Below are 27,383 nucleotides of genomic sequence, written 5' to 3'. Positions count from 1 at the left end.
AGGAGGTCTCCCTACAATTGTCTCTTTGGGGACATCGTGACCTGCCAGGCCTCCTCTGGGCAAAGGGGTGTGGGGAGTTGATACTGGCTTCCAATTTCCTTCCCCATGTAACACGCCTTCTGAATGAAGATGGTTTATATGGTTTGGATTTATTATCAAATGTTGTAGTTTTATTGTAAACCATGCTGACTTGTCCTTATATGGCAGTCCATCATTTCAGAAAAACCAGGATGCTTTGGGTCAACTAGGCCGCATCTAGGCCAGTGACCTGCCTCTGGATAAACCCCTCTCTTTGAAATACAGCCAGTCTCAGATAGATCCACAGAAAATTAAGGACAACATGGCTCAGTGTCACCTGTTTTAATACCACCCTTCCAATATTTGAAGGGCACATTCTGTACCACTGAAAGATGACCTTCCATGTTCAGAGGCAGCCTACTCTGTTGGCTTCTTGCCAGGAAGCTGGATATGGTGGGTGTCTGACCTGCAAGTCTGGTCCCACTTTCTCAGCTCCATTCAACACTCATGTCCCACCCTTCCAAAGCTCACACACACAAGTGAGAGTGTAGTTATGGTGGCTGATTTCCCTGCTTCCTTTTTAGTTTTCGGGACCATTTGCAAACCCAGGTTCTCCATCTGCAACTGCAGGGTGGCCTTCCGTGCCATGTTCAGACTGGGCTAAGCTCCCACAGAAAAGCATTGGAGAAAATTAGGGGTGCTTTTGCTCAGCCAAGCCCTGTGCTGCTGTGGATGTGCAAGCTGCCCAGGACTGCATCAGAGAACGCAATACACAAAGCCATCTCTTTACCAAGGGAGGAGGGCTGGGCTGCGCTGCATGACTCTCCGTTGCGACGGGCCGCCTAAGCTGGGCTTGCCACCTGGCCAGGCAGGAGGAGGTCCAGATTTCAAAGCCCAGCCAGAGCAGCAACAGGACCGCTCCGGCCAGGGGGAACCCCCAGGTCGTCTCTGGGATCCAGCAGAAGCCTTGCGAACACAACATGTGTTGGAACTGGGACAGCAGGTCTCCCTCCGGGCAGGAGCCAACAGGGCCATTTTTTCCATCTGCTTCCCGAGCAGTCCGGCTCCGGAGTGGGGGTCCCCCACTGAGGTCCTTCTGCAGCACCAGGGAACCAAGCACCAAGGCTGCATAGCCAGACCTCATGGCCCATCCAGCAAGCTGCGTCCTCTTTCCATCTCTTCACCTGTGGGGTGGCCAGTGCCCCAGTCAGGAGGCACAGGCCCAGGCTCCTGTCTGATGGGTCACAATAGGTCCCCTGTGGGTGTGGTTGCTAAGAGACCTGGCTTTGGTGTTGGGAGCCTGCTGCTTGGCCGGAGGGAACGGATGTAGCTTCACACATCCTTCCTGCCTCCAACTTCCTCACCAGACGCCATTTTGTTCTGGCTCCCTTTCTCTCGTGCCCCAACCCCTCTTCACTCCATGGGTGGCACAGCCAGGGCAATAAGAAAAACCAAGAGCAGAGGGAGAAAAACCTAATTCATTTTTATTTCAGCACAAAAAAGGACTTTTGAGGTACAGTGGCGCATGCTGTAGAAGACAGCAAAGCTTTGAGGCTTCACAGGGCAGAAAAAAAGATAAAATGAAAGCCTCGGGAAAAGGGCTGCTGGTCGGCCCAACAGAAGAAGCCCCCCCCACATCCAACCGAATGCTCTCTGGACATCTTGGGGGGCCAGCAGTGGACACGGGGGGGGGGGGGGACAAGGCTGGCCTCGCTTGGTCCCTTTCAACCACAGAGAAGCTGGAAAAGAGCAAGTCTCAGGTGACACACCTCACTCCCCAGGCCCCCTCCTTGCTGGAGGGAAGGGAGAAGGGAAGCAGACAGGCTCTGGGCCTGTTTAGTTCCTGCCGGAGGAGGGGATTGGAAGGCACAGTCGGTGAGTGATGGGCTAAGGAAAGCCTGGCAAGAACTCATGAATGCGTGAAAGACACACAAAAGACACACCAAGTCCAGGTTGCAGCAGGTCTGCCTGCCGTCGCCACTCTCTGGGCCCCCCAGCTCTCTCTACACCCCCCCACCCCGCGCAGAGCAGTGAAAAGGGCCATGGGGAGGCGGGCGCAGCCAGGGGTGCAGTTTGGGGCCTGTGTGCTGGAGGGCTCCAGCGCACCACTCGAGTCCTGAGCAGCCCAGCAAAGTCACGTCTTGGCCAAGAGCATCTCCTCGATGCCCTTCTTCCCCAGCCGATAGCGGGCCAAGTCCTTCCGCGTGACCAGCCCCACCACCTGCAAGGCAAGAGGGGCGCATATGCTCAGGCTAGGCAAGCAGGCCCCCCCTCATCAGCTGGAGGAGCCGCTCCCTGCAAGAGAACCCCTACTCTTCCCACCCCCGAAGGACCACTACCTGGTTCTGATTGTCCACGACCACCAGGTGGCGCAAGCCCAGGGCTCGGAAGAGCTTGAAAACCCTCGGGAGGGAGGCCTCCTGCAATGGGAACCCAGGCCGGTCAGGCGGAGGGAGCCAAGGCATGGAGGAGGACTGCGCCCCCTCTGGCTGGCGGGCTGGGTCCATCCACCCAACCCTTCCCCTCCAGCAGCGTGCAGCCACCCAGAAGCAGACCTCGTCCCTTGAGCCTGCTGCCCCTGCAGCTAAATGGGCCAGCTTGGGCCCAGAAGTGAGATGCCCCTCCAGCTGCCACGCCTGGCCATCGCCTTCCACTAGGGAAGCCCCCAATGCCCTCCGGGCCCCTTTACCTGTGGCACAGTGTAGGGCGAGGGGTTCATGAACTCGGTCAGGTCCATCATGCACTCACGCTCGTCCTGGGAGACGTGGATGGACTGGATGGGGGGGAAGCGAGGGTAGGCGTCCCGGAAGTCTTTCAGCTTCAGCCGCCGCTGCCGCAGAGACAGGCTGGCCCGCTCCACAAAGACCTGCAAGGAGATGGGAAGCATCCTGGGGGCCACCCCACTTGGCCCAGGCCACAGGACGCCGACCAGCTCCCCTCCTAATAATGGCCTGGAGGTCCCCCGAAAGCCTGGCTCGGGTGGCTGGTCGGGCAGCCTGTTCCCTGTCCCAACATGCATGCTTCCCAAGTGTTGTGGTCCGCCAGCAGCCTGCGGAGCTGGCAGCTGAGTTGGACAGCAATGAGGCTGAGGAAGAACATGAGCCAGTCCTGGAGACTGGGGAAGGCCCGGATGAGGACTCTGCGTCGGAGGCAGAGATGGGGCCAGGACCATTGGGGAGTGAGGCGCAGTCTTTGGAGCCTCCAGGGGCTGACAGTAGAGAGGCAGAGGAATAGGAGGAGCCTGTTCCTAGTGCACATATGAGAAGAGCTGCCAGAAGGCAAGAGCAGCTAAAGCAGAGAGGACAACTCAGGAGTAGGGCCAAGAGATAGTTGGCCCCTCCCATAAGGGTTAAAAGACCAGCAACTGCTCTTGACCTCTTGTCAGCGTCTTCTGTTCCTGAACTGTTGCCAAGAAAAGCCTTTGGCAGTTTGCCTAATTATCCCAAGGTCAGAGATAAACTGAAGAATGGTGTTTTGAGGACTTTGCTTTCATTTAATTTGGAATAAGCTGAGAATGAGTTAAGCTGTTTTAATAAAATCTGTTTTTTGGAACTGTTTTGCATTTAATATTAACTACGTGGGCCTGGGTCACAACACCAAGCCCCGTTGGCTCCCACCTGCTCGGCCTGACCTCCCATCGGCCAGACCCCCTGCTCCCCCGACCCAGCGCACACCTACCTTGTGCTTCAGGAGCACAATCAGCTGAGAGCGCAGGATCAGGCCCCGCAGGCCCATCGTCTGCAATGAGAGAGGCTTTCCTGGGTCACTGCAGAAATTGGGGTTGTTCCCACTCCAACAATGGGGAGGTCCGGAGAGAAGAGAGGCTCATCCTGGCTCAACCCTCAGCAGATGCTGGGCACCATCTGGCACTGAGGGCTCTGCTGCTCCATGGTTGCTCCTACAACCCCCTCTTCCCCCCCCCCGCACTCTTTTATGCCAAATGCTGCTTTCGGTTAAAATGTCTGAGAAGGCCCTTTGGAGACAAATCTCCAAATCTGGGGGGAAAAGAGACTTAAACCATCCTGCCAGCAGCAAGCCCTGCCTGTCACAACAACAGCAGCTCCCTGGGGTTTCAGCCAGGCCCCCAATCCTCTGCCTAACTGGGGTGCCAGCCCATGCCGGCCACTTTCCCACCTGGTTGCTGCCAGGGCTGCTCTCGACTACGGGGAAGCCATTGTGATTGGAAGCCACGTCACTGAGGATATCCACGACGGTCCCCACTTTCTCGCTCTGCCGCAGGCAGGTGACCGGGGTGCTCATCACCTGGCTGGAGGGAGGGGAGCCCAGACTCAGCCCAAGGGCAACCGTTGGGATGCAAGAGGGCAAGGTTCCCACCAGGAACCCGGGGAAGAGGCCCTTGCCCATCAGGGAGGCGGGAGGGGGCCTCCCTCCCCCACTGGTCTCTTCCAGCGCCCCTTCCCTACTCAGACCTGGAGGGAGCCCAGCAGGTGCCAGCTGGTCAACTTACGTGGCTGTGAACGAGTGCGAAGTGACCGGTGCCTCCCAGTGCAAGAAGGGGACGCTCTGGAGCTGGATGTGCATATCATACAAGCCCTGTAATTGGGGGGGGGAAGGGGGGTTGAAAATGGGTGAGAGAAACCCTGAGCCCACAAAGGGGGATGGGTCGGGGTCCACAAACAGAGGGACCCCGGGTGTTCCTGGCAGACGCTCCCCAAACTTTCCAGGATAATTCTTTCTGCAGGAGGGGGACCACACAGGGTGCGATGACAGTCCTGCCAGACAGACGCTGGAAAGTCTGGGCTGGCAGTCGGGAGGGGAAACTGAGTCACAGAAGATCCCATCTGGCCTGAGTCATGCCAAGGTGGTCTTGAGGGTGGTGCTCTCCCAGCTGCCATGGGCAGTCCTCAGGATAAAATGCTGCTGGGTCTCTTGACCTCCCGCCGGAGCCCTTCGGGGGGCAGCCTCTCACCTCCGCAAAGAAGTCCCCCACAATCTTGGACGTCATCAGGACCAGCATGATGGGGAACCCGTAGGTGACGTTGCCCGTGGCCTCCATCATGATCACAGTCAAACTCAGCGTCATCCTCACGATCCCCCCTGGAACAAGAGCCCATGCTGGCACTTCTTCCTCCTCCAGGAAGAGGCCCTGCTGCCTTGTCAGGCACGACTGTCATTTTGCCCACCAGGAGCCCAAACAGCCAGGAAGGCGCCACCTTGTCCAGAGCCATTTTCCCACCCAGATTGAGCCTCCCGGCCTGGCTCTGCTCCTCCCAAAGGTACCAACCTCCCCCCCGCCCCCACCCCCACCAATGCACAATAGAACTGGACTCTGCTGAAGACCAGCCAGCCCCCCTCCCCCCATGGAGGCCTTGGAAAGGGGCTCAACTCTTCCATACTCACCCAGCTGTGCTGCAGCTCCCATCAGGGCATACTTCCCTGGATCGGCCCTGATCTGGAAGCCAGAGAAAAAGCAGGCAGTGGGGCAGATGGGATCCCACGAGCCCCCATAGTGCGGGGGAGGGGACTGACCTCAGGATCAGCACAAAGCAGCCCAGACCCACATCCTGGGCTCCAGATGGCCCCTGCAAGGAAACTCGCTGAGCCCCAGACCCTCCACATTCTCCCGGGTCTGTGGGGAAAGGAGCCCCAGGCTTACCAAACCATTGGGAATGTAGGACAAGGAAATTCCGAAGAGGCGGCCCCAGGCAGCGCCGATCAGCAGGGAAGGGATGAAGACGCCCGCGGACACGGTCAGCCCGTAGGTCCAGCAGGCCAAGAAGAAATACACCAGGGTGAACAAGCCCAAGGTCATGGGGTCGTAGGTGCCTGGGGGAGGGAGAGAGAAGACCCTTCAGACCAAGAGAAGTGGGGGGAGGGGTGAGCTGGGCCACGGTAAAACCCTGATGGCTGGTCAGTTGCAGAAGACTAAGAAGGCCACTCCAAGCAGCCGCCGTGGCTGATAAATTGTGGCTCAAGGCATCACTGCAGCCAGCAGAGGCAGCTCCTTGTGCCATAGTTAAGCCCTGCTGAGCCCAACCACATCTGTGTGGCAGCAGAGGCAGCTGACCTGGAGGGTCGTGGAAGAGGCGGACCACACTCTTCTCAGGGGTGTTGAAGAAGGCAGCGGCCATTGAGTTGTACTGCCCATCAGGGCAAAAGAGCTGGTGAAAAGGAAACGGGGAGGAAGAGGAGAAGCTTGTTACTGTCGTAACGGGGAAAAGCAGAAGCATCGTATTCTGGTGGAGCCTCAGAACCGAAGGGGATGCATGGAACCCGTGGCCACACTTCCCTCCCACCCATCCCCTTGTGTTTAAAACTCCCATCCTGCTTGCTGTTTGCCCTCTGGTTGACCCCCAAGCCTGGGCCCTTCAGCAACAGGGCTCAACTCCTTCCGGCTCAAAAGCCCACCCCCCATCCTCTACCTGCAGCGGGTAGGCCATGCTGTTGTCCTGGAGAGGCTGGCAGTCTGTAGAACTGTAGATGAGGACAAATGCAATCGCTGCCGTCACGGCCCCCACCAGCACGGCCTCAATCACCTGCAGGCACGGGCGGTGGATGTACCTGGGGAACGCAGGGACAAAGCGCAGGTCAGCCGGGGGCTGGATGGAACAGGGCCGCCGAGAGGACAGACTCGGGGGCTGAGCCCCGCCAGGATCTCACCTGATCCGGAACATTGTCAGCCAATAGTTCAGAGCATTGAACATGGCGCCAAGGATCCCCCCTGCAGCAGGAGGGAGACAGAGGCGGGTCAGGAAAGGGGCACTGCAAGGGCTCTGGCGCCCTGCCTCTGCAGAATCTGGGGATCCCAGGGTCCCCTCTTCCCAGCTGAATCCACATCACGTCTGCGGGGCTCAGCAACGCAGATCAGCCACGCAGACTCAGGGAGAACGGCAGGAGAGGGGAGACTGCAGGGGAAAGAGCAGCACTAACGGTCCACGTATTTGCTGAGGACTCCACAGGCTGTACAGGGTGGCACAGACCCATCGCCGGTGGGACTTCTTCCCCAAGAGGCCCGCCGGTGCCCAGTGCCCAAGTGGTGGATGCAGCCACCCTCATTCTCTTGGGTTTCTTACCCAACACACCAATGAAGATGAAGATGGGGATTTCTTGGAACGTGTACCCCATTTTCTGAAACAGGGAACAGAGAGGTATGAATGCCAGGAATACTGGGGAGAGTCTGTGCTCAAGAACCCAACAGCTGCCTGGCACTGCCTCTCCCCCCCAGCATAGGCTCCTCCGTCCACCCCTCCACCCACCTGAGGGGCAGCAGCAACAGCCCAGCCTTTGCCAATGAAGCTCAAGGGCTCCGCCACTGACTCCATTTCGCAAACACACCACCAACCCACTGCCCCGGCATCTCTTTCCCCAAAACCAAGGGAGACCAGGCAGCTCCAGCTGGGTGGGAATGACTGGATGGGGGCCCTACCTCGGAATCAAACCTGCCGAAGTTGATGAGGCCGGGGCTGGAGAGGTCCAGGGGATTGCCCTTGTAGACGCTGAGAATGGAGTTGAGGGTGAAGGTGGAGATCATGGAGGCGAAGAACTGCAGGGGGAAAGAGGAGAGGAGACGGGCAGCAGCAAGACCCTTGGGGGGGCTGGACCACTGGACGCAGCCCCCTCCCCTCCCCAGCACTTACAATCCGCCAGGTCAGGAACTGGTTCCAAAAGGAAGCGCCTTCTTCCAAGCTGAAGAGGACCCCACCTGTGGAGGAGGGGAGGGGGCACGGGTGAGCAGCCACCCATTCCCCAGGGTAGGAGCCCTGTGGCCCTCACCCTGCCCAGCTCTGCTCTTCCTAGGCATCCGGAGAGGGACCCCATCTTTGCCAAAGAGAGGCTCAGGGAGGGAGAAGGAAGGGGCTTTACCAACAGGGGCCCCAAAGGCAGCCGAGACGCCAGCGGCAGCTCCGGCCGAGACAAAATCCCGCTTCTCCGTATCCCTCCGGAAATACTCAAAGATCTGCAGGCCAACAAAATAAGGAGTTTGTGTGCAAGTAGGACACGCCTTTCCTCTCCTGCCGGATGAAACTCCCAAGCGCCCCCCTCCCCCGAAGGCCAGATCCCACCCAGATCTTGGGGGGGGGCGCAAAGCTACTGACCCTGAAGTCCCTCTTCAAGGAAGTTGAGCGCCCTTGAGAAATGCCAGCTGCAATGACAGCCCCCGAGTGGATCATCGGCCCTTCCTGGAAGCAGAGGGCAGAGGGGTCAAAGAGGCTTTTGGACAAGGGGGTGGACCCTGGGCAAGGGAAGTGTCTCTCTCTAGTTGGGAATGCCCATCCTCTCTTGCTGCTCCACCCAAATCAGCAGCCTGGCATCCATCACGCTCCTCTTAGCCAATTCCCCCGTCCCGCGTGGGGCTGTCTGGCCCGAAGGCAGGCATCAGTTCATCCAGTGCCACACTTGAGTTGTTGGAGGAAGGAGGCGGCAGGAAGACTGTTTCCCAGAACCCCCTGGTATCAAATCAGTAGGGCAGCTCCTCCCCTCCTCCTTTACCTTCCCCACTGCCAGGCCTCCAACCACGGAGAAGATCACACCACAGACTTTAACCATCAGGGTCTGCAACGAGAGCACACAGGAGGCCACAAGTCAGTGGGGGTGCCAGACTCCACAATAATCTCCCTGGTCCCCAAAGACCCCAACCCTTGCCAGAAGCATTTCTGCACCCCAAAAGGGACGCTCCTCCCTGACTCGCTGCTGCTTGGCTGCTGAAGCCCCCAAGTCAGAAGGAACGCCACGCGACAACCCTCCCTCATCAAAGCAGAGTCAGTCGGTGTGCGCCTTTACGAAGAACCACAACGCAACACAACCGCACGCCCCTGACCTTCAGCCGAACCACGTGGGGGATCTTGACTCCATTCAGGTAGCACTTGATCTGAGGAATTCCGCTGCCGGCAGCCACGGGCTGCAAAGGCAAAGCACTCGGTCATGGCGGCCCAACTGCCGCTACGGAGGACGTACGCAAGCCAAGCCAAGCCAAGCCTCACCTCCAGAAATGCGACAATGATGGAACCGGCCATCACAAAGCCTGCGTTCACAGTGGCCCAGAGGAGCAGAGAGAAGGAGAGGCGTCCCGTCTCTGTGAATTTGTCAATATCTGGGCAAAAAAAAGCTTAGGAAAACCACCTGGATGCTGATTAGGCTCCTCCTATCGGGATGACTTGGTTTTTACTTTGGCATCCACTTTTACAGACCTGGGGGGAGGGGCGGAGGGGGAGGGGAGGGGAACATCCCGGAAGAGGATGCCAATGCCGGGCAGAGCTGAATTCCCCCACAGAATCCCTTGGATGGCCAGGCTAGAAACCGCCCTGCGCCCCTGAAGGATACTGCCCTTCACCAGCTTGTACTTGAGCCCTGCTAAGGTCTCGACCGTGATGTCAATGAAGCAGGCGACCAAGCCGGTCAGGATGCCGATCATGGCACAGATGAACCAGCGCTGAATTTCCACTGTTCGGAATGCCTGTATAATGGGGGAGGTGATCAGAGCCCAGGCCGCCCCCCCCCTTTCTCAGTCAGGCTTTGATGCTTGCTGCGCTGTGGCCCAGAAGGCGGCATGGCAACTGGCAAAGCAAGGTTCTAAATCTGATATTGGTCTTACCTGCAAGCCCTTAATGTGGGCAAACCAAGGTCACCCTCCTTGTTCTATGCGGGTGGGCTCCCCACCTCACACACTTTCAAGGCTTGGCCCATCCCTCTGCACCCTCCCTCATTCCTGGCAGAGCTGATGAGAACTGGGGGCCCAGCATTCAAAGCTACATTTGGTTGCCAGAAGCCCCTTTTCAGGCTCAGCCACAGGAGCAGCTGAGAACAACACATTAGGAAGCCAGGGAGAACCGCCCCCACTCCCAAAGGGAAAGAGCACCTGGGAGCTGTGGCTGCAGCAGGGAGAGGGTCCACTGCTTTCCCCTTGAGGTTCTTCAGATGCACAAAGGGTTTGCCCCAGAGAGGAGAGGTCCAAGAGCACCAGCTGGGATGCCCAGGAGAGACGGACTCACCGTGTGGTTAATTCTCTTCTCCTCTTCCAAGAAGAGCTGGTTCTCACAGTTGTCATAGTCCAAGCTCTGCAGGGGGCCAAAAGACGGAGACCACTTCAGGGGAAGCGGGCACCCCCACCCAGCTGCATAGTGCCAGCTTTGCCTCCGGCTCACTGGAAGAAGGGCTCCCTTTCCACAGTGATCCCAACCCCAAACCAGGCCCTTCCCAGGATGAACAGGGCAACTCACTTCGTATTTGAGGGAGAGAAGCTTGTTGTTGTGTGGAATCTCGCTGGGGAGGGACCGAGGGGCTTCCGTTTCCTGCGAGGAGCCAGAATTCAATCAAGACCCCTGGACTTAGCCCCATGCTGCTGCCCCCACACCTCCCACCAGGAGGCTTGCTCACCGTGCTCTCGTGGTCCCCAAGATCCACATTGCTCAGGCGCCCAAATCGTGAGGAAGATGAAGAAGGGCTCAGCTGCAGAAACAAAAACTGTCTTGCTTGAGCTCCCCAGTTCTTTTTGGGGCTGGAAGGATTCAGAGCAAACACGCTTTATCTCTGGGAAGCCCAACAGCTCTGCAGGCAGCGGGGCTGTTTCATCAACAGCACGTGGCTGCATGAACAATGATTAAATTTCCGTCTCCAGCTCTGAGCGTGTGACGTTCCAGCAGGGAATGAAAAGCCTCATTCTGCTGCACTCGGGGAGGAGGGAGGAACACAAGAGGAAGGAAGAGCAGAAAAGTCACGGGGGGGGGGGGGAATGGATTCACAAAGCCACCACAGGCCTGTTGCCTGTGCCCAATCAGGCAGCGCTTGGGCGCATCGGGATCCCAGCTGTTCCTGGGGAGCATTTGTGCCACTCTCTTGGATGAGGAGGAGGGGCCCCAAGAGGTGGCTGGCAGAGACAGCCCTTTGCCCATCAACTTTGTGGCAATCCGTGGGCAGTTTCCAACAAGTGGCCTGCTTTGGCTGTGACTGAAAGATGCAGGAGAGGCAGATTTAAATGTTTCGAATTTAAAGCAATATTTTAGGCAATAGAGAGACTGTTTCGTGTAAACTGTTGTGTGTTGGTGGTGTCAACATGTTGAAAAATAGCCAAAATAGGAGGACAGCTGTCAGAAACTGTCCACAGATTGCCACAAAGCTGATGGGCAAAGGGTTGTCTGTGCCAGCCGCCACTTGGGGTCCCTCCAGAAACAAACCCCTCATCCAAGAGAGTGGCACAAAAGATCCCCGTGAACAACGTCCCCAAGCGCTGTCTGATTGGGCCCAGGCAACAGGCCTGGGAGGGATTCCAGGAGCCCCACTGGATCGCCAACGGGCATCAAAACAGGACCTTAGCAGTCTGCCCCGGGCCGCCGCCCCCGGAGCCTGTTCAGCGCCACTTTCTCACGCCTTCAACTTCCAGGCGCACCAGCCGCTTTCCCCCTCCTGGAGCCCAGAGCTCAGAGCAAGAGGCCCAAGAGTGCCCGGCCACCCGCTTTGGATGCCAGGGCTTGGAGGCCGGCTGTAGCTGTAGTCCTCGCTGAGCCCCAAGGACCCCGGGCCCAGGGCTGCGCCTTTTCCTGTACGGGTAGGAAAGGCACTCTGCACTTGCTCAGAAATCTTATGAAACGCTCCCGAAGGCTCAGATTCCCTCGGGCTTCTCCCAGTCCGCGGGGGCTCCGCCAGCCTCACCTGCCCGCCCGTGCCGTTCAGCAGCGGCGTAGTCTCGCCCCGGCCCTCGGCCTCTCCCTCCCGGCCAGACCACGACACCCGGGTCGCCACGTTCGCCATCGCCGCTCCGCAGGCCGGCCGACTCGAGAGCGAGCGAGCGAGCGAGCGGCGGTCATGTGACCTGCCGCAGCTGGCGAGACACGTGATCCGCCGCCTCGCCCGCCCCGGAGCATCACGGGGGATGGAGTCCTGGTGCCGCCCGCCTCCGCCGTGCTTGCCTCGCGCCCCGGCGCCGTTCCCAGCACGTCGGGATGCTCGTTCCTCGGGGGGCGCCCAGCGACCCGCAGCCGGTTCCGAGCCAGCGCCCGGCCAGGCCGCCACCCGGGCCGCCCCTCCGGCGGCTCGCAGCTGGCGAGGCGCCGTCCCTGCAGGGGAGACCGGGGCCGGGCGCGGGCGGACTCAGGGTCAGGCGCTGCTTGCTCACCGCCACGCCGGACCGGGCTTTCCCAGGCTGGGGGCCCGGAGGAGCCGCCTCCCCTCCCCTTCCCCCCAGGAGGCCACGGGAGCCGGGGCTGGACTGGGGTCTCCCGGACTCCTCGCCGCAGCTTTTGCCAGGGAGGGGAGGAGACCGCCCGGGTTCCCTCGTGCTCGCCCGCCCGCCCGCCCGCCCGCCCTATACGGACGGGGAGATGCCCCTTCCGCGGTGGTGGTTTTTGACGGGAAAACGAGATATGGGGCGTTGCGGGGAATGGACCTTTTGGAAGGAGCGGCTCTTTCAGGGCTGGCCCCTCGGACGGAGCTGGCAGAGTGATCCCTGTTCTCCAGCATTCAATCTGCCTTTTTTTCATTTAAAAAAAGGAGAGAAATTCAAATTTTTAAACGCCATCACAATGAATATTTTTTACTTATCTGATAGAAAGAGTGGAATGTCCAAGGTCTTGAATAAATATTTATTGTTTCAAGTCAAAACCATGAAATGAAACTATTTGCTCCAATGCATTACACAAGCTAAGAAAGGCAGGGAGCCAGGATTGGCTTCCGAAATGCAAGAAGGAACCCTCATCTTGGGGGAAACTAATATACTTTAACAACAAAACCCACCATGGTTTTTTTAAAAAAGAATTTTATGAAAATGGCACGTGAAGATTTTTCTTTTTTTGTCAACCCTCCCCTAGGCCAGAAGGAAGAATCTGGACACCAGGCAGAGTAATGAAGAACAGGCCCCTTCCTCTGCACAAATATCCCAGAAATCGGCAATGCTTGGACCCAGTTGTGCAGTTGGTGTAATCTGGCACCTGATGCTGCTGTCTGAGCAGAGGGCGCTGGCTCAGTGACTTGGGCCAATGTGCCAGCCATCCTGCCCCAGGCCCACTACCCAACTCCCAGCTGGGTGGCATGAGTTACTGAAGAGAGGCCAGTCAGTCTTGGGTTCCAGGGTCAAAGGGCCTGAGGTGAGGCAGAGCAGGGGAAACTCCCCCAGCTGAAACAGGTGGGATGAAGACCATCCTGGGATTAATCAGGAAATACTATACAGAGGTGCCAATCCTGTTTTGGGGCTTGAATAGATTTTTCGAAGGGAGAACTGGAGAAGCTTTGGGGTTTCAGCTGCTGCCATCAGGATGACCCCAGTCCTTTTGGCAGGGTCCCTTCTCTAGAAAATATCCAGTGGGGGGGGGGCACAAAGCAGGGATGGCGAACAACCTCTGAGACTTCCAGGGAGGGGGTCACAGGCAGTGCTCAAGGCAGGTGCAGTCCACCTTCTGCACAGAACCGCTGAGCATGGAGACATTGGCCAAGGTGAGCACTGTTCCACGGGGCAGGCCTTCTCCAAGAGCGATGCTGGAGACCTCCCCAGGCAGCAGTGCTCGGCCCCACATGGCAAAGCCTGCCAGGAGCCCCACGAATGATTCAGAGGATTCAAACCCTCCACCAAGCGTGTCTTGCTCCTGGCCGAGGAGGAGTGACCCTTGGGATGGAATCTCGTAGCCCTTCCGAAAGTTGGAGCCCAGGGAGGCCAGCCTTCGGTCCAGGTAGAACCAGTAGCGCCCCTGGAGGGAGGACCAGATGACGCAGACATGGTGCCACCTGCCATCCAAGACGGCTCCCACCGGCAGCTCCCGGAAAGCGGGGTCTCCAATCACGAAATGGATGGAGTTGCGTGGGGCAGCATCCCTGCCATGGAGCACCAGCTTGTTGTCGTTCTCCTCTGTGGCGTAAGACAGGATGGTGCCCAGGTAACGGGCGCTGGTCCTAACCCAGCTGCAGAGGCTCAGCTCCAGCAAGCTAGTCTGCAGGTTGGGCTGGAAGGCTGCGAAGTTCTCAGTGGAGGCGTTGGGGAAGACCAGCATGGCGCCCACGTTGCACCCTGCAAGGAAGAAAGAGCAGTGGGGTGGCTGCCAGGAATGACCTGGGGGCTCCTGTGGGCAGACTGCTGCCTCATGCCTGAGCTACGGAGCCTGGAAATAACGGGGTGAGTCTGGGAAGCAGACAGACCAAAAGTGTTGAGGGGATTTCATGCACACAGCTGGTTGCAGCTCTAGCCCACCACAGCTTGGGGCTCCAATTTGGAATTTTACATCCAGATAGTGATAGTTACATTGAAGATTTCTAGTCTAAAGCGTGCAGGTCACTCGGGGCCCAGACAATGTTGAAAACCAGTACAGCAGATAAAATACAAAGAGCAAAGTACAATGCCAAAGCACCTCCAAGTTCAACACAGGCAGAAGTAAGCAGCAGCAGCGGCAGCTTCTAAAATCCACACAAGTGTGTCTCCAGAAGGAAAGCTCAATCCCACCTACGGAACCCACTTGGCTCCCGCTACAGGGAGCTGAAGGGTGACCTTCGGCCAGATGAGCCTCCAGCACATTTTAAGGCCGAGAAAGGCCACTGCATTGGAGCTTAAGGAGGCTCACAGCATTCATGCATCAGCACATCCTCCCTCTATACCTACTTGCCCCTGGCTTCCGAGGCCCTCCTGGAGGCTTCTCCTCCACAGGGACTTTGGCCGGGCCAGGGGACTGTTCTGCGAGGGTCTGCTGCTCAGGTGAAGAGGCTGGGCCCGGATCCACCTGCAGGGGGGAAGCCGCCTGGCTCAGAAGGGAGCCCCTCTCGGCCAGGGCTTCCAGGCGGCCCCCCGGCTGGCGATGCTTGGCGCGCAGCTTCTTCAAGGTGGGGCTCTGCCCTCCAGCCGCCTGCGATGCTTTCTCCGGCCTGAAGCGATGGGCTGCGGTCCAAGGACTGGGCAGTGCCTCCTTCTGCTTAAAGCTGTTCAGCCTCTGCTCAATGCTGCCCAGCTTGCTTCCCTGGCTGCGGAGGGCATCCTGCAGGCTCTGCAGTGTCTTCTGCAGGCTCTGCTGGTGGACAGCCATGTCCCGGAAGTCCTCCCGGTGCCTCTCAAGCTCCTGGGTGAGGTTGGACAGGCGGCTCTCCAGCTGCTGCTCCTCCTGCTTTTGCTGCGTCTCCTGCCAGCCCTCTTCCAGAGCTCGGATCCTCAGTGCTTGCTTCTTGTCGTTCCTCTCCAGCTTCTTCACCCAAGTCTGCAAGCGATGCAGCTCCTCCTGGGTGGAAGCCCGGGACCCGTTGGCCATCAGCTGCAGGCTCTCATGCTTCTGCAGCAATTGGTCCATCTTGGTGTGGAGGTTGTGAGAAAGATTGTAGTTCTCTTCTGTCTCCTGAAGGCGCGTCAGGGTGAACTCCTGAAACTGTCGGAACTGTGAAACAGGAGTCTAGTCAGGCCCCTCAAAGCTGAAGGCAGAGGGGAGGGCCAGGAGAGTAGCATTGGGAAATGAGTGGGGGCAGGGGTGGATTGAAAAATGTTAGCAACCAGTTCTTTGCCCAGTTGCTGGATGGGCATGGCTATGAGGGCGTGGCCTACTCAGCCCCCTGTACCATGGTGGGGGGGTGTTCTTGCCCTCCCCAGGCTCCGTAGGCTTTTCTCGAGCCACCGGGAGGGTGAAAACAGTCTCCTCCGGGCTCCGGAGGCCCTCCGGAGGCCAGAAACAAACCCATTTCCAGACTTCTGGTACTTCCGGGAGGCCCATTGTTCGCCCTCCCAGAGCCTTCGCGCGACTCTGCACTTACCACACCTCCAAAACAGGCTGCCTGGAGACTCCTGGGAGGGAGGGAGGGGTCAGCCAGTCCTTGCAATTATCGGTTCAGCAAACCAGATGTAAAATTAGCATCTGGTTTGCCCGAACCGGCTGAATCCGACCCCTGGGTGGGGAGAAGGCAAGCGGGACTCTCTCCTTCCCCGTAAAGGCATGGGCATGATGGGTTATGAAGCACCAAGAACCTTCATTTGGTGTCCCTGGCATCCCTGCAACAAACACCCACCAGAGAGAAAGGGGGCAAAACCCCAGGACTGAAGGCACCTTTTCCTGCCTGGCTTTGCAGCTTCACTCTAGGGCACCCGACAGCATTAGAAACATGCACTTCTGAATGCGTCCAGAGGTGGGACTATGGCTTCAAGCACTGCTCAAGATGCCCTCTGAGAGCTAAGCAAAAGGACCAAGTCAGGGTCCCAAAAATGGAACAAAGCGGTGTGTGTGTGTGTGTGTGTGTGTGTGTGTGTGCTTCCAATAGATACCGATGGTGTTGAGCTTATATAGAAAGTTTTTATAAAGCATTTAGACATTTCACTGCATAAGGACACTTGCCAGCGGCCAGATCTTTGGACCAAAATACAGCATTATATTTTTCCACCAGCTTCCTTGGAGCTACTGAGTAATCTCAACTATATTTAGGAAGTGATATTTTTACAATAACAAGTACAATTATTTATAGTGCTAACTGAAAATGGTTGACAAGTGTAACTATTAACAATCGATGTGCTTATTTTGCTATTTCGGGTGACAAATATTTCATTGTTTTACAGTTTTGAGATGACCTGAGATTATTTTCTTGTCTTCTGAAATGGTCAGGCTATTTGTGGCAATCTATATTAATTCCTTCGCTCTGACTACTCTCCCTCAGCCAGCTCTTCTAAATGTGGAGCCCTAGCTCTCATGGGGAGCGGAGACTCTGGCGGTGCTTGATGGGAGTTGCAATACAAGATTCTGGAGGCCCAGGCTGGCAAGAAAGTCCAAAGCCAGGAAAGACTTTCACAAAATAACTTTATCTTTAAATCCATCAAAAAATGTAGAAATATATTTTGCTGGGCCACTATCTGTGGCTAATCTTAGCCTAAAATGGCCTCTGGCAAAACCTGAAAGGCTTAAATATCACAACACCAGCTGTTGCTACTAACTTTTGCAGCGAAACATGACCTGAGGAGCTGGGTGGTTCCGAGGGAGGGAGCCACCAGGGGATGTGGGCTTTTGAGTATCCCCAGCCCTCACTGTCTCCCTTGCTGCAGAGGCCAAGGAACCCAAGGATGAGGATTGGCAACCTCCGCCCGCCCCCCCCACACATTGTTGTCTGTTGGGACCTGTAAAATCGGGACCTTTTCTGAGCTGCATCCCCTCCTTTATTTTCCCTGAAACGATTCCATCACTTTATTTATTCTTGCATCTCCAGGCTGCCTTTTTTCCTTCTGGGGACCCCCCCCCCCTCCTTCTGTATCCAGCTGAATCTGGCTGGAATCCCCCCTCCCCTTCCCCCTCCCCAGGATGTTGGGACTCAAGAACAGAAGCAGCCTCCTTAAGGGACCCGATGGGCTTAGATCGCTTATTTGTTGCAGGTTAAACAAAGGAGAGCTTGGATAGCAGAATAAGTACCACATAATAAACTCGCAAAATCAAATCTGGCAGCCGAGTTCAACAGTGCCGCCTTTTCCTGCTCCCAACATTCTTGCCCGATTTTACTGTCCTTTTGTACAGGTGATCTCCTTGAAAATATCTCCGGGATAAGGTGACCCTCAACTCTCAAAACAGGAGCTTCGCCCGAGAGAGCAGGAACCCCCGGATGAGTCGCTGTCTTGTTTCAGGAGATCAAAGCAAAGCAGAAAGTCTACCTAAAGAGAAGGACAGGGAGAGCGGCCGTACAATCCTCCCCCCGGGGGGGGGGGGTGAGGCTGCCCGGCCCGTCTGCATTTCGGGGGCCAGAAGGGGAATAAACTCGGGGGCTTCCCCGTGGACTCCCATCTGGACAGGAAAGGGGATCCCCTTGCCCGCCGCCCCTGCCCGCTCACGCTCCGACCCCGGACAGAGACGGGAAGGAGGGAGCGGAGCGGCTCACCTGGGCTTCCAGGCGCCGGAGCCGCTCGAAGAAGGGCCGCCTTGGCTCGGACTGCATCAGGGCGCCCCGCAGACAGGCGGTCGCCAGGACCAGGGCTACTGACACGACCCCCGCCGCCGCCCGCATCCCGAAGCCGTTGCGCATCCCAGAGAGACGAGCCTGCGCTGGCTGGCTGGCTGGCTGGCAGGAGAGCCTGGCTGTGCCCGGAATAGACCAGAGACCCGCCGGGACCCCGGAGCCCACTTTAGCTCCGCCGCAGGAGGGAGAGAGGGAGGGAGAGAGGGAGGGGCAGAGGGAGCGCGATCCCAGCCCAGGAAAAGGACGGGAGGCCACGCGGTACTGCGCCGCGCTGAGGGCTGTTGGGGCCGGGCAGGACAGGTCGAACGAGTCAGTTCGGACGGGGCGGGGACAACCCAATCCGGGAGGCCCCCCAAGGAACATCCCCGGGGCCGCAGGAGGCAGCTGTCCGCAGAGAGACCCTGCCCGGCAAAGCGGCGGAAAAACTCCCCTCCCTGCCGCGGAGCCAGACGCCGCCCCGAAAGACCACCCTGTGTGGAAGCCGCGGCCCTTCTGAGCCTGGACTACCTCGCAGGGCTGTTAGCAGCTCTTCCTCCCCGCCCAGAGCCCCGCTGCCCAGGAATGAGCGGCAGGGGGCGCTGTGGCGGGTCCGTGTTTGGCTTTCGCGCAGGCGCATTCCCCATCTAGGCATGAGACGGCACGGGCAGCACGCATGCGCAGGCGGAAGTGGCTGTCAGAGGGGTTCCGCGGCCCCCCCCGGTGAGTGAGATGCGCCCCGGGACCCCCGTCGCCCTCCTGGACGCGCTGAGGGGGTGGGGGGTGGCCGTTCTCGGGATTGTCGACGCCAATTTCCCCGCCCCGTGGTTTCGCGTCGCTGCACCTCTCCTCCCGTCCCCGCTCGCATGCCCAGGTAGACTGCCCCAGCCTCCGGAGGCTCCCTCCCCCCGCAGCCCGAATTGCCCGGGGCGCCTCCCAGGAAGGTCCTGCGGTGCGGAGGGGCTTCCCCGCCCTGCGAGGTGGAGCAGCTGCCCTGAGGCTGACCGTGGGGGGCGGGGGGGGCGGTCTGAGTGGCTGGGCGGAAGGGGCTGCAAGTGTGGGGAGAGGTAGACTGCCTCTGAAGCGGGACGCTCGACTTGCCCGTGACTCAGTGTTGTTGCTCTCGTTGCCTGCCGACCCCTCCAGGTTTGTGTGCGTGAAGGGGGGGGGGGGTGTAACAATCTCCAGCATGAACAAAACTGAATTTTCTCCCTGCCTCGACCACAAACAAGGGCCGCCCTTGATGCCTTCCTTCCCCAAATGCTGCAGAACCGGCCCCCCGAATATTCCCTCCCGTTCCAGGCGGGCCTGGGAGGGTGAGAAGGGAGCTCCGCTTTAATTCCACTTTGTAGGAAAAGGAGCCAAAGGCAGCTTCTCCTCGAGGTCCGATTCTCTGCTCTCAATAGATTTGCTGAGGATAAATGGTCGATTGCAGATAGAGAGGAGCTACTTTCCGAGACTGATTTGCGCTGCTGAAGTAGCCACAAAGGTGCCAGGTGTGTTCTTCACCACAGGTGAGGTATAGGATGTTTGCACTGCAGTAAGAAAAAAGCCATGTGTTTATTGATTGTCAGAATTGGGGTTTTATTCAGTGGTGAAATGTAAAATTTGTTACTACAGGTTCTGTAGGTGTGGCTTGGTGGGGGGGTTAATATGACTTGAGTGGGCATGGCCAACTTTTTTTTTTCTTAACTTTTAAAACAATTTTTTCTACAACCTCTTCGGCTAAAGAAAAAATGTTTTTAAAAGCCTCTGATGATTCCAGCTGAGCCGCGCGATCATCAGAGGCTTTCTTTTTAACTTTTAAAAGCATTTTTTCGGCCAAACAGGTTGTAGAAAAAATGCTTTTAAAAATAAAAAAGCCTCTGATGATTGCGTGGCTCAGCTGGCCAAAGGGGGAGGGGTGGTGGTAGGGATTTTTGCTACCGGTTCTCCGAACCACCTGCCTCCAACGCTACCGGATCGGGCGATCTGAACTGGGAGCATTTCACCCCTGGTTTTATTACAAAGCAATCCCACCTTTCCTTCACATGCTCAGGGTCTCAGCAATATCCCCTCTTTGGCTTTTTGTCCTATTGCTTTAAATCAAGACACAGTTCCACAAGGATGTTGGTCATGCATTATAATGCTTATGCTGCGTAGTTAGTATTTTTCCATTTCTACCCAGAAGGAAGGCAAAACTGGTAATAGTCAACATGTAAACTGAATCTAAATTGCCCCAAATGATAGTGCTGATTAACTTAATAAATGATATCTAGAAAGCATTTCAGGAGCTGCTAAGATCTTCTCCAGGAGACACACAATTCCTGTCTCTGGATAGGAACTAAAGGGGCCTCTTTTGCCCTCTTCCAGTTGCCCTCAGGGCTGGAGAATGTGAGGCCGCCTCTGTCAGCCACCGCAAAGGACATGGAGGAGAGCCTTCCTTCATCAGCGGAGAGGCTGGATGCACCAGGGATCAGCCGGCGGATCTCGGTCAGCGAGTTCTCTTGTCACTGCTGCTACGACATTCTCATCAACCCCACCACCTTGAACTGCGGGCACAGTTTCTGTCGGCACTGCCTGGCATTATGGTGGATGTCTTCCAAGAAGAACGAGTGTCCAGAGTGCCGGGAGAAATGGGAAGGGTTCCCAAAGGTCAACATCCTCCTCAGGTGACCGTTGCCCTGCCAGCTTTGCCCTTCCCGGTTGCCGGGCCAAGACCCAAGCGGTGGTCGCAAGGCATCCAGAAGCCGGTGCATGGGGGGAGGCATGGAGGCTTGAAGATGGGGCTTGTTTCTCTGCTCTGGCCAGGAGCCTCAGTGCCTCCCCAACTGCACCTTTGGGCACATCAGGAGGGAGGGACTGAACAGCGTCCTTTGGCCTATTTGCCTCTGCTCCTTTTAGCAAGGTGCGGCCCTGGTAGGAAGCCAACCTGATGTCACATTACTCCCTCTGAGGGCAGACTGGTCTTCCTTCCCCAACCCTCTGCAAGGAGGGGAGAGACAAACAAGGATTGCTGGGAGGACCAGCAAGTGATTCCTGTTGGAGGATTTGGGCAGGCCTGACTCAGGGGATGCCCTGGACGTGTCTCTCGCTGCAAGTTAGAAAAGGCTGTTCCAGAAATTGACAAGCTGGCTCATCTTAACGGGGCACACGGCCACCTGTCACCTCAAGCAGTTTTTCCCCTTCCAGGAATGCCGTTGAAAAGCTGTTCCCAACTGCCATTGAACAGCGCAAAGACGACATCCTGCAAAACCACGAGGCAACGCAAAGTCTAGCTGCTTTTCAGAAGTATGGGAGCGACCAGCCCACGGTGGCCCCCAGTGTTGGGAGGGTGAACCCACCTGGAGGAGGCTTCTTCTCCGGTGTCCTGACTGCATTGACCTGCGTGGCGGTACGACTCCCTGAGAACATTTTTCACAAGCACTGCCACCACACCACGGGGAGGGGAGGAGGCTTTGTTTGAGCAGTGGAGCTGAGCAGGATCTGCGAGGGAGGCTGAGCTTCCGGTGGGGTTTCTTACTGCCTGAATGGGAACAAGGGAGGGGGCTTGGCTGCCTGCCCAATTTCTAAGAGCTGGGCCAACCCTGTCCTGCCACTCTTTTTGGCGCTTGGGGAGTGAAGCTGAAGGGAGGGAGCTGTGGCTGGCTGGCCTCTCATGCCATCTTATCCCAGAGAACTGGCCACGTGTGGCTTATTGAAAACAACGTGGCTTGCACCAGGCACGGATGGCTTGTCTAGACTAGCCTTTGAACATGATGCCTATTGTGGTTGTTCTAAGCACTCCCCAGCCTAGCCTCAGATGTTCTCGATTGGTCTCTTAGGTGGTTTTGCTGGGCTATCACTGGAGCAGCCGGGAGTCAGAGGACAGCCTGCTGGTCCACAAGCCTGTGGCCAAATGGACTGCAGAGGAGGTGGCCCACTGGCTTGGGCAGCTGGGGCCCTGGACATCCCTCTACAGGGAGAAGTTCCTGCAGGAGAGGGTGAATGGAAGGTGAATCCAAATGTTTGGGTGGAGAGAGGGTGGGAGGATTTGAACACAAACCCTTGCCTGTCATTCCCTGAGCATATGCAAATGGGGACAAATGTTCATGGCCTGCTTGGGAGTCAGAGGGGACTGACTGCTGCCTCCTTCTTTTAGAGCAGGCAGTTTCGCTTTGCTTTGGGGGAAAATGTGGCTTCTTAAGACAGTTTCCTGATGGAGACTTTTGGGCTTTGCAGTGCTGGAGCCAGGTAGCGGGTGCCCTGGCCTGAATGGTTTGTCTTGCAGGCTGCTTCTGACGCTGACTGATGAAGAACTCAGACAGGCTCCTTACCAGGTGGAGAACAGCAGCCACAGAAAAGCCATTGCGATGGAACTCGAGCGGGTGAAGATGCTGGGGGTGAAGCCACCCCAAAACCTCTGGGAGTACAAAGTGAGTGTGTGCTGCAGGGCCACAGGAGCTGCTGGTCTTTTCTCTCTGCCGCTGATCCAGAGGACCAAGACCAAAGGCCAGCAGCCCCGGCCTCTTCACCTTCCTCAGACGGGGGTCTTTCCTCACATCTTACACCAGGGTCTAACAAGCAGCATCGTGCCTGGGAGAGGCCGGCAGGTGGCAGAGCAAAGCCCTTCCTCCACAAAGGTCCCTTGCCTTGCAGGCAGTGCAGCCCGGGAGGTCACTGTTCCTGCTCTACGCCTTGAAGAGCTCCCCTCGGCTCACCATGCTGTACTTGTACCTGTCGGATTACAGCGACACCTTCCTGCCCTTCATCCACACCGTCTGCCCCGTGTCGGAGGCCCAGGAGTTTGAAGATGTGATTGCAAAACTGCACGTAAGTCTGGAGTCCCAGGCACTTCAGCCTTAGAAGTGGGTGGCCCTCGTGCCCTGGCAAGGGGTCTCTGCGCTTCCAGCTGTTGCTCCGGCACTGCTGACGCCCTCCCAAGAGGGTAGCAAGGCAGCTGGTGGTAGTCTTCTGTCTCTGCAGGACCACAAGGACCCGGTGTGGAAACAGTGGCGGGAATTCCTGGTGAAGTTTGCTTTCCTGCCCTATCAGCTGCTGGCTGAGTTCGCTTGGGACTGGCTGGAGACCCATTACTGGACCTCCCGCTTCATCATCGTGAACGCCATGCTGCTTTCCGTGCTGGAGCTGTTCTCCTTCTGGCGGCTCTGGTCGAGACGGGAGCTGAAGTGAGTCCCTTGTCCCTCTCCTGGCCAAGGGGGGAGGCCTGTGAAGGACCCAGGATATCGTTTGGGAGAATCTCAAGGCTGCCAAACCCAGATATTCACCCTGTTCTCTCTCTTCCTCTCCTCCTTTTTCAGGAGAATTCCCTACCGGATGTGGAGCCATTTCTGGAAAATGTCAACCCAGGGATTCCTGATGGCCATTTTCTGGCCAGTTATTCCCCAGTTCGCCTGCAATTGCCTCTTTTACTGGGCTTTGTACTTCAACCCAATCATTAACATAGACCTTGTAGTGAAGGAAGTCCGTCGCCTGGAAACCCAAGTCCTGTGAGGCAGAGGGCCCCGGACACCCCACCCCACCTGCGCTCCCGGTCTGGATGCTGAGAGGGCCAGCCCTGTCTTTCTGCACTTCCAAATTCAGCCGATCTTCCTCCATGGATAGCTGAACAGTCTAGTTTTGCAGCTCCTTGCGTCCCCCACTCTCTTTTCAGGAGCAAGAGGCACTTTTTCCTTGGAACAAAGAAGATGTCATATTTGCATAATCCAAAATCTCTCTTTGAACCGACTAAAGCCGAGGTTGCTGCAAACTCTTTGGAAAAGGAGCCCTTGCGTGTAAGTAGGTGAATTGGTTTCTCTGTGTCTAAATTTCCTCTGTGTTGCTCTGTGTTAAATCTCTGGTGAATCTTTATGTTAAATGTGATGCCCCTATAAATGACATTTGACCCTGCATTTGTATCAATACGATCTTTAAATTTGCATAGAACATTTTTACAAATTAAATAATCTTTTCTAAAAGTAGTGATAGTTGTTTTTTCACCTAATATTCCCTCCTTCCCTTTCTTGTTTAGATTTTGAGGTAGGCTGGGCTGCACCATGGCAGGTGTCATGGCTGCCTGGTGCCCATCAATGGCTGTGATGACGGGAGTTGAACTTAACTTTGGGATGTTCATTAAATCAGTTCTCTTCTATGCCCTCCCTTGCCACCCTGCATGCTCTTGCTTTCTGTATAGTAATGGAATGTGGGAATGATCAGGGGAGGGACGAGTGGGTCAGAAGAGCCCCCCCACCCCTCACCCCGAGTTTTGTGGACTGTAAAGGAGACGGGGAGAGATTTGGACTTTTGGATTTGCAAGATTCTGTTAATGCAGCTTTACAATAAAGTAGAAATAGCCCACCTGGTTGTGTTTCCACTCTAATCTACTTGCATGGCTGACACCAATCTTACAAGTCCTCCAAGTTCTCTCCCATCTCCTCCCACTTTCCCTCTAAGGGCTAGGTTGCCTTTTTTCTGACCATCCTGGCTGCCCAGCCTCATTCCCACATGCCATCACTCGTTAGTGCAAAACTCTGCATCCCGAAGTGAGTTGGGTGACATCCTGGAAATGAGACCCCAGAACTGCCCGCAGACTTTTCCGGTGCTGAGTCCCTGCAGCAAGATGAGGCCAGGCCATCCGAGAGGAAGTAGTAGCTCAGGTCCTGAATCGGAAGGCGGACAGCCAGGGAAGCCGTGCGAGGGCAGCGTCAGTCGTCTGGGCACCCGGGGCTCTTCTCTTCACACCGGGTGTCTGGCCAGAACAAATACATCACATTGTAGGGGGCTTTTGCCAGGCACTTGGCTGCGTTGCGGTCACACTCACAAGCCATCTTTTGGCACTTGTCTTCAATGTCATCTGCAAAAGGAAAAGAGACCAACAAGCAGTGAAGCCAACTTTGGGAGTCGCCACCTGAAGCTTTGAAATGCAGCTTTCCAAGTAGGTTGACTGTGGGGCCTGGAAGGGGGGGGGAGGGATCTGGCCTGTCTTCCTGCCGAGACACCCCGAGGCCTCTTTTCTCTGGGGGAACTCACCACACTTGGCTTTGCTGTCCTTGCACTCCCAGGGGTACCTCCGCGTCTTGGGGGCGCAGTTCTCCTCCTCAGCTTTTCCGTAACAACAGTCGTGCTTAAAGCAGCACCTGGCAGAATCAGAGGAATCCCACTGAGCCTAGGTGAGCCCGCTCACCCGCCCCCTCCCCTCTCAGCCTGCTGACCAGGAGGGGAGGCTGGGTTTACTGCAATAGGTAACAGTGCTTACTCAGGTAGATGGGTCATTTTTATATCTTTAATGTAGATGGGTTGTGTGTGGCAAAGACAACTTTTGAAGAATTAATTACTGCTCTTCTGGACAGTTGGAGCTCCAGGCCTCCTTCCTCGTGTCACGTCCTCTCACCTGAAATGGCTTCTGTGCAAAAAGCGCAGGCGGGGCTCTTTCCCCAATTCCCCAGTGCTGTCACTTTCAACTTCACTTTAGTCACCCCAAATAATCCTGAATAATTTATAGCTGAGCTGGATTTGGAGGCATCCCATTCAAGGGCGAATCCCAGATGCCCACTAAGGCAGCCAGCCAGGGGGAGTGCCCAGAGGCCGTCCGAGCCCCCCAGGTCTACATGAGGTGATGATGCTGCGGCACCTTAATTTGAAGTGAAGCCGGTGCCAGCTTGACTGTAGCCATGCCGTTAAAAATGAAGATGGGCAGCTGGCCCACATCAGCCAGGATGTGGGGCAAAACACCAACCAAAGAAAACACATTTCCTGGCCAAAATGTATCCGTCACTCCTGGCTGCGCTTGACCTTCACGACTGAAGCACAGGTCTCATGCTGCCAAACTAGTGGAAGCCGCAGAATGTGCATCTCCAACTGCTTAAAATACAGTACAGCTAAATATTGTCCTTTGGGGAAGCTTCTATTTTGAGTTTAGTTTATAGCGATGGCAGGATGTGGTGTGAGGAGGGTGGCATGGCATCTCCGGAGCCTCTCAGTGCCTTCCACGTTGGCACTTTCAGATGCAGGCGTGAGCTCAGCCGCTTCCCAGAATCCCTCCATCTGTGCACACTCTTATTGTGCAGATCTTCCATACCTTACAAGCAGGTTTCGCTTTTTAACTCGGCTCCCCAAGGAGGAGCGCCCAGTTCCTCTATCCCAGGGTTCCAAGGCTGAGAAGCAGAGCCCTCGCCAGCCACGGGGCAAGAAGCCGATGGGGGCACTTACCAGTCGACCTGGTCCTTGGGCCAGCCATGGCCTCCCCAGCCACAGTAACATCCGTAACGAATGTAGGCCACGGGAGTTCGGCCTGTGGTGCACTGGATCATCCCGGCCAGCTGGAGGATTCCTCTGCGGGGCCGGGATGGGGCCTTGCCCAAAGGGTGTCCTGTAATGGGGGAGGAAGGAAAGCGCGGCATCAGGAGGGCAGCTCTGGTGGCAAGCTGACTCTGCTCCTAGTTATGTGTGTGGGGGGGATTCCAATAAAGCTGTCTAGCAGCCCCCAGCAACACACTTGGAGGGGGAGGGAAGATATTTATACACAAGGAGAACCTCTCTCTTTAATGGAGGTGCCCCAAAATAGGACCCACCCAAAGATCTGAGCCCCCCCCAAGAAGCCTAACCTCCAGCAGCAGGGGTCCCAGGAGACACCCAGGGCTGTTTTCAAGGTGGGCTGGCCAGGGTTCAAGCAGGAGCATGGGAATGCGCCCCCCCTCCCCCACACACACAGCTTCCTGGGGTATTAACATGAGCCCTCTGCCACCAGCCTTCTCGCTGGGCATTTGGAAGTTGTAACTGCCTCTTCTGATTTCCCTCTTTGCTTTAGGGCATCAGGTAAAACAGCATAAAAAGAGGAGCTGCCTCCTTGGCGAGTGGGGGGGGGGCGGTCAGGGTTGCTGGCAAAAAAGATTTGTCAATGTAGCTTTACAATAGAGTAGAAATGGATCGTCTGTTGACCTCACAAGGCTGACACCACTCTTGCAAATCCACAGGAACCACAATACCTCAAATGACACCCACCCATCACAGGGGGCGGCGTCCAAGGCAATCCCCCCAAAGCAGCAGGGTCTCTTTCTCTGGCAGCTCCCCTCTTATGCTGGGCCTGCCCCCAATTCTGTGGAGGGTGAGATCTCTCTGCTGCTCCCGGTTTCTCCCACTCAGCATCCAGCTGAATCAGTGCAGGGAGAGGCAACCCAGCGTCCCCCAGATCTTCTCCATCCTGAACCAGAAACCGGGAGACACGGGTTCTAATCTAGACACCGGCAGAGGTCCAGCGGGATGACTTTGGGCCAGTCCCTCCCTCTGGGCCCTAGGAAGGAGGCCATGGCAAACCATTTCCAAACCACCTGGCCAAGGAAGCTGCGGGGACCAATTCAGGCAATGGCCAGGAGTCAAGGCTAACTTGGAGGCCACCAACCCTCCCCTTAACCTGGTTACCGAACTAACCCACACCCTGGATTCAGCTGACGAATGGGTTCACACAAGGCTAAGATCCCTCATTAGGGCCGCCGGGAGTGAGGAGGGGAACCCCGCGGAGAAAGCGGTCTCGCCGCCAACTCACCGGTCCGCGCCGCCAACAGCAGCAGCAGCGCCAGCAGCAGCGGCGGGGCCAT

The 27,383-nt window shown here is 56.8% G+C and overlaps 4 protein-coding genes across 5 annotated transcripts; 1 reads left to right on the top strand and 3 right to left on the bottom strand.

The window, feature by feature from the left end:
- Window positions 1-1,484: 1,484 nt before the first annotated feature.
- On the bottom strand, window positions 1,485-11,758 carry CLCN7 (chloride voltage-gated channel 7). Its single transcript, XM_070954866.1, has 25 exons — window positions 11,626-11,758; window positions 10,354-10,425; window positions 10,197-10,268; window positions 9,969-10,034; window positions 9,301-9,433; window positions 8,961-9,070; window positions 8,798-8,878; window positions 8,470-8,532; window positions 8,076-8,159; window positions 7,843-7,936; window positions 7,617-7,681; window positions 7,406-7,522; window positions 7,053-7,107; window positions 6,640-6,700; window positions 6,402-6,540; window positions 6,047-6,140; window positions 5,636-5,805; window positions 5,380-5,431; window positions 4,949-5,076; window positions 4,487-4,572; window positions 4,153-4,285; window positions 3,697-3,756; window positions 2,708-2,884; window positions 2,358-2,438; window positions 1,485-2,239 (listed from the first exon to the last, which is right to left on the bottom strand). The coding sequence occupies exons 1-25, from the start codon at window positions 11,722-11,724 to the stop codon at window positions 2,153-2,155; spliced, it is 2,379 nt and encodes a 792-aa protein (XP_070810967.1). The 5' UTR covers window positions 11,725-11,758; the 3' UTR covers window positions 1,485-2,152.
- An 859-nt stretch (window positions 11,759-12,617) lies between these two features.
- PTX4 (pentraxin 4) lies at window positions 12,618-17,922 on the bottom strand. Its single transcript, XM_070955065.1, has 3 exons — window positions 17,779-17,922; window positions 14,555-15,314; window positions 12,618-13,969 (listed from the first exon to the last, which is right to left on the bottom strand). The coding sequence occupies exons 1-3, from the start codon at window positions 17,920-17,922 to the stop codon at window positions 13,329-13,331; spliced, it is 1,545 nt and encodes a 514-aa protein (XP_070811166.1). The 3' UTR covers window positions 12,618-13,328.
- Window positions 17,923-19,253: 1,331 nt separating this feature from the next.
- Window positions 19,254-23,768, top strand: BFAR (bifunctional apoptosis regulator). 2 transcript variants are annotated; one of them, XM_070954928.1, is made up of 8 exons: window positions 19,254-19,328; window positions 20,185-20,483; window positions 21,004-21,205; window positions 21,636-21,805; window positions 22,082-22,226; window positions 22,450-22,623; window positions 22,777-22,979; window positions 23,112-23,768. In XM_070954928.1, the coding sequence occupies exons 2-8, from the start codon at window positions 20,239-20,241 to the stop codon at window positions 23,302-23,304; spliced, it is 1,332 nt and encodes a 443-aa protein (XP_070811029.1). In that variant the 5' UTR covers window positions 19,254-19,328; window positions 20,185-20,238; the 3' UTR covers window positions 23,305-23,768. The 2 variants fall into 2 exon arrangements, with proteins under 2 accessions (XP_070811029.1, XP_070811028.1); XM_070954927.1 differs by having other exon boundaries at window positions 19,256-19,346.
- A 726-nt stretch (window positions 23,769-24,494) lies between these two features.
- PLA2G10 (phospholipase A2 group X) lies at window positions 24,495-27,383 on the bottom strand. The gene is made up of 4 exons (XM_070954929.1): window positions 27,332-27,383; window positions 25,999-26,158; window positions 24,820-24,926; window positions 24,495-24,643 (listed from the first exon to the last, which is right to left on the bottom strand). Exons 1-4 carry the CDS (start codon window positions 27,381-27,383, stop codon window positions 24,495-24,497), a joined length of 468 nt encoding a protein of 155 aa, XP_070811030.1.

The sequence above is a fragment of the Pituophis catenifer genome, unplaced genomic scaffold (assembly GCF_029215685.1).
Source record: "Pituophis catenifer annectens isolate HBS135680 unplaced genomic scaffold, rPitCat1.0.hap2 SCAF_16, whole genome shotgun sequence".
NCBI lineage: Eukaryota > Metazoa > Chordata > Lepidosauria > Squamata > Colubridae > Pituophis > Pituophis catenifer.
Note: the sequence above shows the minus strand (reverse complement) of the source record. Positions and strands in the feature narration are given on the sequence as shown.

Bases quoted from the DNA above. Each gene is read 5' to 3' on its own strand.
- CLCN7 (XM_070954866.1), bottom strand. From the start codon at position 11,724: ATGGCGAACGTGGCGACCCGGGTGTCGTGGTCTGGCCGGGAGGGAGAG. The intron at 8,160-8,469 runs GTAAAGGAGGAG...CTCTGCTTCCAG, and splicing joins GAGGCCTGGCAGTGGGGAAG to GAAGGGCCGATGATCCACTC. The intron at 2,885-3,696 runs GTAGGTGTGCGC...ATCTCCTTGCAG, and splicing joins TTGTGCTCCTGAAGCACAAG to GTCTTTGTGGAGCGGGCCAG.
- PTX4 (XM_070955065.1), bottom strand. From the start codon at position 17,922: ATGCGCAACGGCTTCGGGATGCGGGCGGCGGCGGGGGTCGTGTCAGTA. The intron at 15,315-17,778 runs GTGAGCCGCTCC...CCTGTTTCACAG, and splicing joins TCCGGCGCCTGGAAGCCCAG to TTCCGACAGTTTCAGGAGTT. The intron at 13,970-14,554 runs GTAGGTATAGAG...TCTTCCTTGCAG, and splicing joins GCCTCGGAAGCCAGGGGCAA to GGTGCAACGTGGGCGCCATG.
- BFAR (XM_070954928.1), top strand. From the start codon at position 20,239: ATGGAGGAGAGCCTTCCTTCATCAGCGGAGAGGCTGGATGCACCAGGG. The intron at 21,806-22,081 runs GTGAATCCAAAT...TTTGTCTTGCAG, and splicing joins CAGGAGAGGGTGAATGGAAG to GCTGCTTCTGACGCTGACTG. The intron at 22,980-23,111 runs GTGAGTCCCTTG...CTCCTTTTTCAG, and splicing joins TGGTCGAGACGGGAGCTGAA to GAGAATTCCCTACCGGATGT.
- PLA2G10 (XM_070954929.1), bottom strand. From the start codon at position 27,383: ATGGCCCCGCCGCTGCTGCTGGCGCTGCTGCTGCTGTTGGCGGCGCGG. The intron at 26,159-27,331 runs GTGAGTTGGCGG...CCCCCATTACAG, and splicing joins GCTGTTGGCGGCGCGGACCG to GACACCCTTTGGGCAAGGCC. The intron at 24,927-25,998 runs GTAAGTGCCCCC...TGATTCTGCCAG, and splicing joins CCCAAGGACCAGGTCGACTG to GTGCTGCTTTAAGCACGACT.